At 34.8% G+C, this 16,139-nt stretch overlaps 1 protein-coding gene across 12 annotated transcripts in view; it reads left to right on the forward strand.

The window, feature by feature from the left end:
* Nucleotides 1-14,759, forward strand: part of Rim (Rab3 interacting molecule) — a 66,200-nt gene extending 51,441 nt beyond the window's left edge. For 10 of the 12 annotated variants that reach the window (XM_087402963.1, XM_087402953.1, XM_087402954.1 and 7 more), the window contains 5 exons: nucleotides 3,480-3,690; nucleotides 7,115-7,326; nucleotides 7,404-7,546; nucleotides 7,626-8,669; nucleotides 9,823-14,759. In XM_087402963.1, the coding sequence (XP_087259089.1) occupies nucleotides 3,480-3,690; nucleotides 7,115-7,326; nucleotides 7,404-7,546; nucleotides 7,626-7,832 (773 nt within the window). In that variant the 3' untranslated portion in view covers nucleotides 7,833-8,669; nucleotides 9,823-14,759. The remainder of the gene's footprint in view (nucleotides 1-3,479; nucleotides 3,691-7,114; nucleotides 7,327-7,403; nucleotides 7,547-7,625; nucleotides 8,670-9,822) is intronic. The other 2 variants (XM_087402959.1, XM_087402961.1) reach the window with 2 other exon arrangements.
* The last annotated feature ends 1,380 nt before the right edge of the window (nucleotides 14,760-16,139 follow it).

Here is a 16,139-nt window from a genome sequence, read left to right on the forward strand (position 1 = left end):
AAAAGTACGTTGTGCTCTATTTGAATGATTTTATTCTACTAATTATTCATTATCTGTTGTCTTATTCTTCATATTTCAAGTCTTGGTCACTACGGTTGCGCGGATTGCATTTCGATTCGGATAACGAATTGAACGATAACAAGAGCATATCGTGACAAAGCAAAAAAACCCAATAAGCGGGGCAGTATGTACATTCTAATTGTATTCTTGTTTTCTCCGCCATCCTTCCTCATCTCTATCTGCCTCTTCTTCGACATGAACACACTCACACTTTACTTCTACCAACCAACCACCTCTCGACGCTGGGGGACCATTCACGTCATCGATCTGCACCCACCTGCACGATTTCTCATCGTGGCGGCCGATCGTCGCCCCGCGCTCTCGTGTGCTCGTGTTCATGGAACACTCCACACGGATCACCATCATCGATTTGCTGGACCGATCGCCAAAAAAAAAAACTTGAATTGATACTCTCGTATACTCATGAAAAAAAAAAACGTATACGTCTGTAAAAAAAATTGACTCTATAAACTGACATTATGCTTACAACTGTTGCTCTTGCTACCGCAACTTGCAACCACAAATGAACGAACGAACGAACGAACGAAACGAAACGAACAACAAAACTGTTATCACATCACGCAAAATCCATAACATACCACGTGCGTCTGTTGGTGGTACATGCGTGGGCGAGGAAGGACGGAAACGGCGGCTGGGTTTCGGGAAGAAGGGGAAGTCGTCCTTTACAGTTCACAGGAGCGAGGAGGTCCTGCCGCCGGAGGACACGGTCGGTGGTAGGAGCGGCCGGCAGCCGAGCTCCGCGAGCAGCGACGGCGAGGGGAGCGGCGACGGGGACAGGTCCGATTTGCTCTCTCTCAGTAGAAACACTTCTCTCTTTTTCATCTCTTTTTCACTTTATTTTCCTCATTACTTTTGCATTGACACGGGAGCGATCGACTGTGGCCGGGGAGGGATATTTACGTCTTACGTGGGGGCGGGCGCGACGTTTACCATCGAATTGTACGTCTTCGCGACAATGAATTCTGAATGTTTGCACGAAGACTATTATGTCGCGGAATATGAAGGACGATACGCATAATCCATATCGCGCGTAATAAAAATTGTCGCGCGAATGGAAGAGCGAGGTATTGGGTGGTACTCATAGTCGGATCTTATATTTAAGACCATTTTAAGTATCAGTTTTAAGATGTCACGAACCAATCGATGTCAGAGAACCGTGTTAACATCTTACGATATTACTTAAAACGGTCTTAAAATAAGAACAGACTATGAATACCGCTCATTATTGATAGAGATTTTTACTCAGGTATACTCTGATTCCATTAATCGTAAAATTGGATCAAGCCTTCGACGAAATGTGAGTACACGTTGCAGGAGGACTTGCGATAGGAAGAACAAGAAATACTGTCTCTACCGATGAACACCGTTGTTAACAGCAACAATGAAACACATTACACATCACTCTTTAGAGGCCGTGCTTTAGTCGGAGTCGTGCGAGTCTCTCTCGTGATTGTTGTCGGAAAATACTCTCTTGCCTAAAGTTGAATCGGCTCAGTACAGTGGATCCGCAAAGGATTCTCGTATGCGTTGTCATCGAATATTATTTTTCTTTTTTTTTTTATTATATACAATCGAAGAGAAAGTATTTTGCGAATCTGCACGTTTCTACAAATAGTCACGAGGTGATTCCTTTCCTTCTCGTTATTCTAGATCGTAGATGCTATTTCTACGTAGCATTGATACGTTATTTCTAGAGAAACGTTCGCACGAGTTTCCTGGGCTGTAATCTAACAATAAGCTCTAATAATAAGCTCTATCAATATACGTGTTAAATATCGTCTGTTTTTTTTTATATTTCTTCAGAGATGCAGAGTCCATCGTCTCTAGTTATGCAATATTTATTCCGACATGACGCGAGCCACGCAGATCAGGAAACTCATATCCTATTTGCACAAGTATAGTTGTGCTGGCGTCTTTTCGTGACTCTAGAATAGTGTCTCGGCACCGTGTGTCACGTTATAATCGTTCCGTTTCATACAGCTTTTGAATCTAGATCGTCGCGTGGTCAATTTGAATTTTTCAATTGCATCGAGGTAAGTTGGCCACCTGTGTGATACGTTATTTTTTTATTATTTCTTAGAAGCCGCTGTTGATACGTGCTTAAGGTGAGAGTACGCTACTCACACGGCTTTTGATTTTTCGATGTCCTGAATCATTGCAATGCTTTTACGGAGTATATTTACGTTACAATATATATATTTCTGCGATGTCACTGATTACAAATCTATCGTTGAATGTGCTGTCAGATAAATGCGATGTCATTGATTACAATTTATCGTTGAATGTGCTGTCAGATAAATTATTTCCGGACAATCCTTACGTACTAACTTGATAATTATACATTTTTATTTCATTTTTCTAAATTCGATGTACAAATTATAAGTGTACAAAATGTATGTATATGTATAATTGTATATATAATTATCTTTGTACTTAAGGCGTCCGGAGAGTTATTCAATAATCATACAACATGGAATAATATGGTAGAGTAAATATACACATTAACTTTTCTAAAGTTACAACTAATTAAATTTTATAGAAATAATATCAATATCATACATAAAGAAAGATACATTAATTGTTTCTGACTAATTTTTTCTTTCGACAGCCTGCGTAAATTTATTCTAAGGAGATTAATGAAACATACTAAACGACTGAAGGTTTATTTATATATACTTTTGTGTGCTATCTATTGCCATTGAAACAAATTTTTATTGGATCGTCAATGATATTTTATGTTTCTATAAATTAATTTTATTTTGCATTTAGTAATTCCAAAAAGAATAGTCTGTTATGGTTCATAAATACTCTCACGCTAATTGTAATACAACGAACGTCAAAACTTATAATTTTTCACGTAGGATACTAAGATTAAATATATTTCTATGTTAATGTCAAATGCAAATGGCCGAGCAATGTTATCCCGTTACATTTCACTCTAAATATAACACCTCAATAAATTTTTACATTCCCTTTTCCTACCTAGTAGAATTCAATTTAAAATGTTTCTCGAATTACAAGGTCTCATTTCAGTTCTGCATTTTTTATCACTGATCATTAGACTATTTCTGGAAAAAAGAGCTGAGAGAAAGCAAAGAAAACAAGGCATGAGAGAAGAAATTTGCACGAGAGAGAGAGAGAGAGAGAGAGAGAGAGAGAGAGAGAGAGAGAGAGAGAGAGAGAGAGAGAAGTAGCCAACAAAATCTTACATGTTTGAAATTGTGTTTGTTGTTCTATTATTGCTCGTGCGAAGATACACTAAATTAATAACCGGAAATTCGGTAGCTCTCTTGGATACCTGAGGATGAGGGAGAGATGAGCCGCTGCAGTAACGGCGTACGCAGATATTAATAAAAGACAATAGTTTAGCGGTATTTCTTGTTTGGTTTACAACGCAGAGTGCGGCGGGATGATCATCAGCATTGGTGGAAGTGCCGGCGCCGTGGCACGCGGTGCCGGTTTATCGAACCGGAAACGTAACAGCACGCCGTGCAGCATACAACGATCCGAGGAGATCATGCCGGCCTACCAGCGCTTTGACAACAAAGGATCTGCAGCCAGCGATACCGCCGGAAGTCTCAACTCGATTTCTAGTTCCGAAGGAAGCTCGTAAGTAGTGGACTCCACCTGTGGCGACCAATTCTGCAAGCGGAAAAAGCGCGAGATTCCTGATATATACCCTCACTTTCTCTCTCTCTCTCTCTCTCTCTCTCTCTCTCTCTCTCTCTCTCTTCTGTCTCTCTCTCTCTCTCTCTCTCTCTCTCTCTCTCTCTTCTCTCTTCTTTTCGGTTTCTTTTCTTCTATCATTTGATGCTGATTCTACTATTAATTTCTATTCCTCTGTGGTTTTACTTACATTCTGCCCTCTTTGGCCGCTTGCACCTTGACTAAACGCGAAATGAGCTGTAAGTTGTAATTGAACTATATGAAGGTGAGTTTATAGATTAATATATATTATTGAGAGAAAATAACGAAAATATTCTAGATAAGAGTAACAAATTATATGTTTGAATATATTTTTGTTGTGTGTTAAATATATTAGACTTATTAAAATATATGTATCTCAAACAGGGTTTTTCTCATATATTATTGGGTTTCTGTACTAAGAGAAAATAGAATGAAAAAAAAGTCCAAGTACATAGATGAGCAATATTAATAGATGAATTAATATAAATTCAGAAATTATGAACACATAACAAGTAATGTCGAGCATGGATGTAACGCTTGCTCAGTTTAACGATTACTTGCTTTTGAATATTGTTTAATAAGTTCATAATTTGAGGTGTTCACAGCTTGCAGCTCATTGCTTATCGTTTGTCAATGTACATGCTTATTGTCTTTTCATACTCTAACTCTAACTCTAACCAAACAATGGAAACTTATTCTTTGTCGTTCATATAAAATACGTATTTAACTAGAAAAATTAACAAATTTTATTATACTTATACGTTGCATAAATTATCAAGATAATTATGGTGTCGTAATAAATTATTATTATTGCTATCACAGAATCATCTTAGTCATAGACAAAGAATAATCTTGCTTATTTATCTTCTTTTATATCTTACTCCTTGTATGCGCCAAGATCTATCTACACCTAAATCATAAACGCTCCACATCGATTATTAAATTTTTAGACGTATGATTGAAAATATGTCAGTAATACGTCCATAATTCGAACTGTGCAATTACATGATTGTGACCACGCGCTTTTTTTCATATCTCTTCGATTTTTGTCAATTTGCAATTTAGATTATTCATCTGATTTTTCTCACAGTCCCTTTCTCGATTTATATTATTCATTATATTATCCATAAACGAAGCGCTGTTTACAAAATCCATAAATGAAAATCAGAAATTTAATGTTTGTATATCATGTTTTATTGCAAGATGAGTAACTTGATTTTACATCTGTTTATTCTCCCCTTTTTTTTATTTCATTATATATAATAATTGAATAATAATTTATATAATCAGGATTAAAAATTTTGGGAAATGTAATATTTTTTTGTATCAGTAGAATACTTGTATTGTATGTCAATATTATAATGCGAGGAAAAAATATGTATTATAAGGTATAGTCTTCGACGAATTAGCTGTGGGATTTATATTCTACTGTTTTTTTCTGTCTCCTTTTTACGAAAGCGTCCACAAAATTATTGTTGTTCATTATCGGTGTTGTTGTCGTCTTGGCTTAATTGCTTGATTGTGGCAAATGGTTGTACTGCATTACCTCGGAGCACCGTTGCACATATATAATGTACACACACACATACATATATACACATACACACACGCACTTTTGTATCTATGTCAATGTGATATCTCATTGTCGCGGAGTTACATATTTTCTACCTACATGGTAAGAAAAGCCCTGTGAATATGTCGAATGTCACCTAAGAATGTCTTCGCAGGACCTCACGTCTTTCCAATGGTTTCCACCTACTTCTGTACGATCCATTGTCTTTTATATACTCGACTATGATATTTATTGATATATCGACGTTTCTTGTAAAGTAATCCCTTCTGTCTTATGGATTTCTTATCATTTCCATAAAATGTGTTTGATATATCGTAGAATAGGTATTGTACAGCGTGTGTATCTTTTAAAGTACCTGCCAGTTCGAGGTGTAACAGTAAGAAATTAAAAATAAACTAAACGTGGGTATGCGTGCCTGCGTGACTTATAGGATGTAAGCAAACGCTTTGTCGGTTTGGCATAAAATGTTTACGAATAATAATTTTGCTAATAAATTATTTTACTCTTTGGCAGCAGTAATATGGTCGAAACTACAGAGAAAATGATTGGGTGCAATCGGATGTATGAACTTCTATTCGTATGACTTTACCCGACACTCAAATATATACTGTCGCACTTATTGGTGGTATGATAATATTAAAATTATTGTATATCTTAAACGGATAATGATAATGCTACTAGATATAATTACTCCACAAAAGGGATGTACATTTATTTCATAAGATATTACGAAAGCTAATTTCTATGATTAGTTATTAGATTAACAATAATTTTGAATGGCTGTATGCACACTCGATGTGGATATCCACATTTATAGCAAAACTGTTTTTAAAAAGATCCGCTTATCTTTAGTAACGTGAATCTTCCCAATGGCGTAACGACAAGTAAGTGTATATTAATACAAATTATTTTAATTAATTTTTTTTAAGATTTTAATAAAGCATGTTAAGTAGATAAATGTAAGCGAAGAAACAGTACTCAGTCGTATGTTAAAATTATCGATAATCAAAAAAAGATACAAGATAGAAATTGTAAACATAATTTTTATATTGTATCATTTAAATTAATTATTGCATTTACATACTCTTTGCATTTTTTTCTTCGTTTGTATATATTGAAATGGACTGATTACTGTTATTTATAATAATTATCCAAAATCTCTTTTTTTGCGCATTTAGATTAAAATGCATGCGTTAGCAATCTGATATGTTTTTAAACTTATTTACATAATCTCTTTTTTCCATGTGTATAATATTATATTTACTCACTCTACACTGACACTACACTTTCAGCGTGAGTTCTTCTTATCTCAAACTGAATGAGGTGTGTTCTCTATCTTTTACAACTTTCGTCGAAGGCTTGCGAGAATTGTCCCTCGCTCCTGCGGAAATATTACTTTCGTTTATGATTTTTCTCCTTCGCATTTTCTTCATTGCATCAGAGAGTTCCTTCGAATACTATAATTTTCGGCTTGCAGTTTTCGCGCTTTATTTTTTCTACTGTGGGTTATCGTACATTTAGAACAGTCAAGATCATTGTACATATACATCTTGTATAAGTTTAGTGTGCGAGCAAGAAAACGGAAAAGGGAAAACTTATAAAAATTCCCATTTTTCATTGGTCGCACGGTAAACACTATCAGTTAAATTATCACTCTTCTTCATCTGAAGTCTTATTTCTCCAAGCGGTTTTTTTAAATCATTCTTTATATTTTTTTTAGTATCCAGAATAAGTTGCGTTTCTTTACTAAATAAATAATTTTGAAAACTGCAGTTGGTCTCCCAGCCTGCGAATGGCAGGCGATGGGCAGTTGAGAAATTTCATTGAAGATCTCGGACCAGGCCAAGTGGTCGGAAGACAAGCACTCGCTACCCATTGCCTCGGCGAGATTCAACTATCATTGAGCCATACGAAGGGTTACCTTGAAGTAGAGGTCATACGTGCCAAAGAACTCAAAGCGAAACAAGGCAGTAAAGTAATACCAGGTTAGTCAAACTTTGATAAGTTTCACGATTGCCGAAGTGATACGGATGTGCTTAGTTTTTCGACTCTCTTATTCCAGCTTCTTACGTAAAGTTGTATCTGGTGAACGGTAAAAGATGTATAGAGAAAGCGAAAACCACGACGGCTAGAAAAACGTTGGATCCATTCTATGGTTCGCAATTATTGGCTTTCAAAGAAAACTGCCGAGGTTGTATATTACAGGTACGTCGTTGGCTATTCTTCTAATTTCCTTTTTTTAATTCAATTACTATTTTATGCGCATTATTGTATACTGTTTCAGGTGACAGTATGGGGAGACTACGGTCGGATAGAGGGAAAAAAAGTGTTCATGGGTATTGCACAGATCATACTGGATGAACTGGACCTCAATCAGATGGTGATCGGATGGTACAAGCTGTTTGACACCCAAGCCCTGGTCAGTGGAGCTTCATCTCTTGCTTTGTCCCGTCGATCTTCGGTTACGTCTCTCGATTCTTTTAAAATCTAAAAGAATGACTGCCCGAAGAACGTACCGAAATATTCCTTTTATACATATTTACTGAAGAGATCTTTAAGTTTCTTGCAGTAGACAAAGTAGCGCAGACACAATTGAGTCCTATCGAGCTCCTATCGCGATGCACCCAGTCGCTTTTATCATTAACAGAATACTGAAATGCACGAGTCTCGATGTACAAGATAGTATTACATTTATTTTAATTGATTAAATAATAGAACATGTATGGAAATTATTATAAACGTTTAGTATTATAAATGTCTTTAACAACTTAAGTAACACGTATAAAATCATTGCTTGATGATATTAAATGTAGTATTAAATAAATATATTAGGAGATAGAGAGTTTGGATTACTACGTCCATCGTAATAAAAAATTGAAAGAAGTGTTTAAGTAATTCTCTACCGTGTTGTAATATTACATATTCTTCACTATGGTTGACAGAATTGAAAAGAATCTTATACATCCTACACGCGTATTCCCCGTAGGCTATTAATGTCGAAGCCTAAAGCTATTTAACGAGTGACGTTCGGCTCTGAATACGGTAAAGTCAGTTTAACGAACAATATATAACGAGGAATATACAGTATGAAAAGTGCGATTGTATACGGATAATAAAAAATTCTGCGAAATCGGAATGAAAACGAGAGATATAAGCAATGCAAAGGCGATGCGAGAATGTGAAAAGAGTGAAAAAACGTACGAAAGGATGTCTTTCTAGAAACACCACTAGTACATATAATGTACGGCATATCAGACGAGCCACTAGTCTGTATGTAGACTAGATGTAGACGTAGCAGCCATGTTCCCGGAGCGCCAGATAGTTTTAGGTACGCACTGAGATGAAGGCATCGTTCGTAGATAGTTGGACAACGATTTAACGTGGGTACATAAAAGGCGATATAATAAAAAAGCGCCGATACGATTGCAATCGTTCGCGAGATGATTGCAATGTCTATTCGTAATACCTTGACGATCAAGTATAGCAATATCGTTCGTATTTTCAGGATATTAACCTTTCGATCGATTTTCTCAAGTACCCATGTGAAATCTTGATACACATTTGTTGTTGCCAATATCTTCTTTTCATTTCCACCGTTTCTGTATAGAAATCTCCTCTTATTATTCTTTGAAAATGCTTGCCCTATAAAAATACTTCCATTTCGGCTTCGAAGTAGCGACATAGGTCGGTATTCATAGTCCGTTCTTATTTCAAGACATCTTAAGATGCTAATACGATTCTTTGATTGGTTTATGACATTTTAAGTTTGTAAGTTAAGGTTTTCAGTATAAACGACTGAATACCGGCCATAGAGTCGATAACAGAAAGGAGATTATGTTATCACATATGCGGTCGAAACTTCGTTGCCACGTGCTGTATGCATCGATTTTACCTTTCTGAATTTGTAGAAAGAATATGCCTTTGTCTACGAAATTTGGTTCGACATGAAAAAAGTTCGATTTCCATTAATCCTTGAATTTACTATTTGCACATTGTAAATTTAATATTTATCCTCATCCATTTAAGAACGATTTTTATAGATTTTTATAGATTTCCTGGTATTGCTTCATATATACGTCACATTATTAATTTCGACCTTTGCACAATATTCATTCTCTTTTTCATGACTCGTTTGAACTTCCTTGTAAATACATGGTAAATCATGACAGTTTTTAATATGCTTGAATTTTTAACAATATAAAAATTATATGAAAAGTAAATAAAGGTAAGTTTGTGCCGTATTCGGAGTCCTATGTATCCTCTTGTATATTTTCTCAAAATGTTTTCAAGATATAACTAATTTGAGATATTGAATGTCGAAGAAATCTCATGATAGAAGAATCGTGAATTTATATATACGATGACAGTGTATGATGCGTGAATCTCATATGCATGTGCATTGAGAATTTTTATCATTCAATATTTCATGAAAAGTAAATGTTATATATTTGTAATTAATAATACGTTTGTTTATTTTTCAGTGAAAACAAATTAAATCCAGTAAGTTCAGGATAGATGTGAACTCAAATGTGGTGTACTAGATAAATAAGATGTGAAACGGTCAATGACACTCGTTTTCAGTGAATCTAAATGTGGTTAAGTGAATAATGAAATTCATGAATACAGTGAGAAATATGCGATAAATGGATAAATCACGGACTTCATTTAAACAGCATGTGAGAGAGATTTAAAGTATTGAAACATTCCAAATGAGAAGACATTTCCAAACTTTGTATATAATTTAGGACAGTTCAAGTATGTCGATCTCCGAAACGATCGGCTAAAAGACATTTATCGTTGTCAAATTTTTAGTCAAAAATGTCACCGTCAGAGCATATATTATTTAATGTAAATATTATACTATAACACTGATATGAGAATTTGCGATATGTGCGCGCAAGTTTGAATGGGTAATGATTTACTTTATATTCTCGTTGACTTTCTATGATGATTGTCGCTATAGTTTTTTTCTTAATTACACAAACTCGATCTAATTTAACATTTTCTAAGTTAGTATCGGAATCATTAGAATGTACGATGATATAATTAATTACACAATTTGTTCCCTGAATACTGATATTTATTGGTATCGTATTAGCACGTATTACTTGGCTTTTTAAATATCGTTTAGTAATGTGTTCAAAAAGAAAAGAGATAATTATTATGATGTAGAAAATATGGAACAGGAATATGTACTATATTTCTCAAGTACGAAGCAGACTGATAAATCGATTCCTATACATCTAGTTTGGATCTTTTTGTTGAATTAGCAGTCTCAAAGCCAGAATGAAATATACCCGAACGATTACGAATCAGCTTTGTTTGAAAGCTTTGTTTGGAAGATTTTATTCGCGTATAAGAACCAGTTTTCGAAACAAATTGAAAAAAATAAAACCGCCCATATAACTCGCGTAAACGGGACGCGTCGCGGCAAAAATTCTCTTTCGTACTGATTTTGTACAAAAACAGTGAAATGCCACTAAATATTTAAGAGGCTTTGTAAATCTCTGTAAGAAGCGCGTAAAAGAAATGCTTGCCATTAATTTTATATCTTAATTATCGTGCTATGTGTTCGATCTTTCTTCGTGCGTATCTTGAATACTCGCGAAGATATATTCAGCGAGCATGCACATGCACGTCTGCTGTGAATTAGTAAATAATTACATTTGTGCTCTCTGAGAGAGAGGGAGGGGAGGAAGAGAGAGAGAGAGAGAGAGAGAGAGAGAGAGAGAGAGAGAGAGAGAGAGAGAGAGAGAGAGAGAGAGAGAGAGAGAGAGAGAGAGAGAGAGAGAGAGAGAGAGAGAGAGAGAGTGAAAGAGCATTACCTTTTGTGAAGTTTTTAAGATTTAGCATGAAAACTTCGTGTAAAAAATAACATTTCAATTTAATTATAGTGCATGAGATTTGGAAAACGAGGGTAAGTCTGAAAAGGAGCAAGTTTTCAATATTTTTCAGGTATTATTGAGAGTTACACTTTTGCGAGTTGACACGAATACGAAAATTAGAAAAATCACTGAGCAAAGTTTCTTTGTAAGTCTTGTTAATAATCTCATGAAGTAAGCTTTTTATGTGACATACCTTAAATTACAAATCATTGTATAGTTGAAAGGTACTCCTTGGATATTATCGATAAAATTGACAAATGGAATGCAAGCTTCAATGTATATGGCTATTACGTATATTTTTGTAAATCTACGATTTACTATAAAAATTCGCTAGAGATATAGGTTTGAATGTAGAAAAATTTCTATAATTCGCGTCACATTTCTTGTATCACTAAAGACTAACATCCAGCGACATTAATGTCGATGCTCTTTTATCACAAATTCTTACTATGATTGACCAAGTATAATATTTTGCTTTGCAATTTGAAACGATTGTCTCACACATCTCGCACTCGTGTTTCTGCTCTCCGTTATATCAATATTTCTACGCAATTTCTATCGCAACGCGATCTTTAAGGTAAGATCGAGATAATGCTAGCGCGGAGTATGATACGCGTGCTGAGATTATATCGAAATGTCATCGAAATACATACAGTCCGTCGTTAAGTGAGTTATGACGTAAGACTTAACTTAGAATTTGACAAACGAAATAACAAATACCGTTAATTTACAGATGAACTATGTAGATGTCACCGATAATCCGATTGTTCACGATAAATCCTAGGTAACGTAACTTTCTCGTAATCGGGGGACCGATCGAGCTTTAGGGAATGGTGGAATTGTATAAAAGGGTGGTATCTTATCATATCTATAATATGCTTATATTAGAGACGTACAGCAAAAAGAAAGAAGCTTTTTTACTCGTGAGAAAATAAAGACAGAAAAGTAGAGTTCTATCCAAAGACAAAGATATGTATATGTAAAGTACTGTGAAAAAAAAGATATTACTGTAAGCTGATTTCTAAGTACATATTTTGCAAGTGCACGAACTTATTAAGATCGTGGGACGACATATATACAAGCATAATTCTGTAATAGTTAATTAATAAAATATACAAGACTACTAGATAAAAACTCTTCTGTTTGTAACGCGTCGTTTACAGACGGTTGTATAAGATTCTTCGCGAAATTGATTCGACACTCGTCTCTTCGTGAGCTGTTTCTTGCGTTTTCGACAAGTAAAACGATCGACACAAATTCGTTTAAGTTATTACTTAGAGTTGAGAGAAATCGTAGAATTTGTATATCACGAAAACTTACTAAGACTGCGCTCGTGTAAATAATCGAGCGATTCGGAAAATTGAGAAAATCACAATTGTTACATGACTACGCGCACTGCGAATAATAGAATAGTAGATAAAATGGCAAATAAAATCATTCTCCGTGTCGAAAAGAATTGCGCGTCGTAAAATTTACGAGAATAACGAAAGTAACGTAAATTCGCTCATCACGCGAATAATGATTTACAGTAATAATGCTAATACAATTCGTATGGCATCGATTAGAATCGTCGATCTGTCATGAGAAACAGCGCGAAGAGTGCACACGTCGATTTCTATTCTTGCCATGCCCATTTGTATATAGGCATGCTCAATTCTAGGATCGGACACGCGCATCACATAAATCACACACACACACATATATATATATATATATATATATATATATATATATATACATATATATAATATTAAAAATACGAAACTACGGAATATAAATTATTATCCGACTTTGTACCTATATATTATTAATTAACTCAATGAAAGAGATCGAGGTAAAACCCCGAAAACTATTATTGATTCGAATAGTGAAAGCTAATGCGAAAAAGGGGGCGAATAATCGAGAAAAAAAAAGATATAATAAAAGGTAACAAAGAAGGAACATTAAGCGGATGAAAATGCTAAGAACCAAGGGGTACCACTTTTGTCAAATTTAGAGAGCCAATTTAGATTTACAACTATAATAGAGTGTGCGTGCGCATGTATGTTTTCTCTGTGTGTGTGTGTTGTGTGTGTGTGTGTTTTTGCGTGTATAAGTGTATCAAATGTATAAAACGAGGAAAATAAAATGAGAGAGAGAGAGAGAGAGAGAGAGAGAGAGAGAGAGAGAGAGATGAAGAAGAAGAAGGGAGATCAAGATATGTATAACGAGCTGTATAAAGTGAATTAATCATTATTCTCATAGGAAGAAGTCCAGCGTAGCTTACAGGCGATCTTGTAATCTTGTATCGTAAGCTCACGAACGACTCGTATATATCTGAATGCACCGAGAATCAGAAGTGATTAGATACGCATATCACCGTCAATCGATTATTTTCACAATCGATTTCGACGAATATTACGAATAGCATGTTAAATGTTGAATGTTCTAATTAGATTTTTCTGTGCTTTTTTCTTTTCCAAACGCACGACTTTCAAAGTAGTAAAAATTTTTCGAGCATCTTATCCGATATTTTCTAAAGCGAATTACGAGTCGGTCGTAAGAACGCGAGCAGTTTTACGATTTTAATATTAAACGAAAAATGAAAGCGAAGGGAAATATTATTATCCGAAGTCATGCTCGTCGCTCGAGACTGATCCACGACGAGTGAGACTCATACATTTCTAATTTATTGATAATGAACACGTCCGAATTTATTTCTATATCTATAAAGAATAAGAGAGCGGGCGAAAGACAAAACTTAGAACAAAAGGAAGAAAGTAAGCGAGAATGAAAATGAGAAAGAAAAGAAGAGAACGCGTGTGAGTAAATGAGAGAGAGAGAGAGAGAGAGAGAGAGAGAGAGAGAGAGAGAGAGAGAGAGAGAGAGAGAGAGAGAGAGAGAGAGAGAGAGAGAGAGAGAGAGAGAGAGAGGATGGGTGTGTGTGTGTGTGTGTGTGTGTGTGTGTGTAAGAGAGAGAGAGAGAGAGAGAAAAAGAGAGAGAGAGAAAAAGAGAGAGAGAGAAAAAGAGAGAGAGAGAGAGAGAGAGAGAGAGAGAGAGAGAGAAAGAGGGAGGGAAGAAAATGTATAAGGTGTACAAGGGAGCGGAAGAGAGCGGGCGTTATGAGAAAGCGTATAATTTTTCGTTAAACAAAAACAGAAATGAAAACACGTAAATTACGAAAGAACGAAAGAATTTAAGCAGTACGTTTAGACGACGTTTCGCGGAACCTCAGCTGAGAACTCCGTGAACTCCGAACTTTGTTCTTCTCCTTCCTTGTTTTCAAAAAAGCGTCGCGCGAAAGTCAGAAATACGAAATAATATTGTACGTCGTACAATGCGAACATTTCATTTTCGTTTCTTTAAATTAATAGTGTATCTCCCTCCCGGGGACGTGTTGTAAAGAGCTAATCATTTCACTCACGGAGTTCACGGCAGGAGATCACGAGACGATTAAGTATAAAGCGTTAGTGACTGTATCCAATATCATATATCTGATAAAAGATACCCCCGATGCCAGAGATGGCGTGTGACAATAAAGTGATTCAATGATCCTGTCGCGTTTCTCTCTCAGTCACCCCTCATACTTTAACTTGCGTTTTTTCCTTTCCATAAAAGAAGAAAATGATAAATGTGCATGAGAAATCGTCGAATTTTCTTTTCTCAAAGAACGAAAGAAAAAGAGAAAAAGACATGGAAACATACACACCATCGCGTCTTATCGATTATGTTTATCAAATGATCAATATAAAATACAAGAGATAGCTAATTGTACGATGTACAATTGTTTTATAACTCTATTTTTGTATTATTCATTTTGAATATTTGCGGTAATAAAATAGCTGCACTCATTGGCTGCGTTTAGCAAAAGAACTGATCAATAAGCACATTCTTTAATCGTTGACATAACTGGGTGTGAACCATCCACAAAATTATTTTAACTCTCTGAAACTCAATTTTCTTTTATTTTGTAGAACAAAAATACAATGTTTATAAAAAAATCTTTGATTTTTCAATTCCCAAAATAGCCTACATTTAATATGCAAAATAAATACTCTTTATCCAAAATCAACTTACAAACTAATTTTATTTTAAGTATTATATCTAAATAACAATTCTGTAAATTTTTAACTTTTGCTGTTAAATTTTTTAAAAGTTACAATTTTTTCAAAGATTTTATTCGTTTCTTCTCTATTCTTTGAATTTTTTTACAAAAATTGTAATGAAATCTTAAACAAAAATTATTTGAATGTATTCTATAGACCTTGAAATTAACTCATAATTTTTTTCATACGATTGGATTTTTTTAATAAGAATGTCAGTTGTTTAAATATTGCTCTGAGTGTGAGACATTCAGGGTATCAAAAAGCGATAAAAAAAGGAGTGTCAACGAAGGGATCATATAATTTATTCTCTTATCTTTAGTTCTCTTTGGATCTATCATAAGACTCAATCATTAAAGAATCACTAAAGTCAAGAAGTATTAAAAATTTCCAGCTCTTTAATGTTATATATGGCACATCGTATGGTTAGGTTCAGTTAGGGAAAGTGTGTGGTGGCTCTTAAACCACACAGAAAAACATAAGGAAGTAAGATGTATGGTTATTGCAATACTCTTTTCTATTGTAATTGGCCATTTCACTTATTGCTTACTCTCTCTCTACCTTACTTTTACCGTAATTAATTACATTTTTCTATGTGTTTTTGGCTTGAGCATTCATTGATCAATTCTCTTTGCTGAATACAGGCCATTATTGTGTTTAAGGAACTCATTAAATAAAAAATAAATCAAAATGACGTATTTTTACGTCAAAATAATAATTTTTTTATTACAAAATTTAACTGTTTATCGACTTTAAGCATCAAAATAAAGTTAGTTTGATGTCATTTTGATTTTTATGTGTTTCTTGGATATGTATGCGAAATCACCATG

Source organism: Acromyrmex echinatior, chromosome 2, assembly GCF_024713525.1.
Source record: "Acromyrmex echinatior isolate Ae372 chromosome 2, ASM2471352v2, whole genome shotgun sequence".
NCBI lineage: Eukaryota > Metazoa > Arthropoda > Insecta > Hymenoptera > Formicidae > Acromyrmex > Acromyrmex echinatior.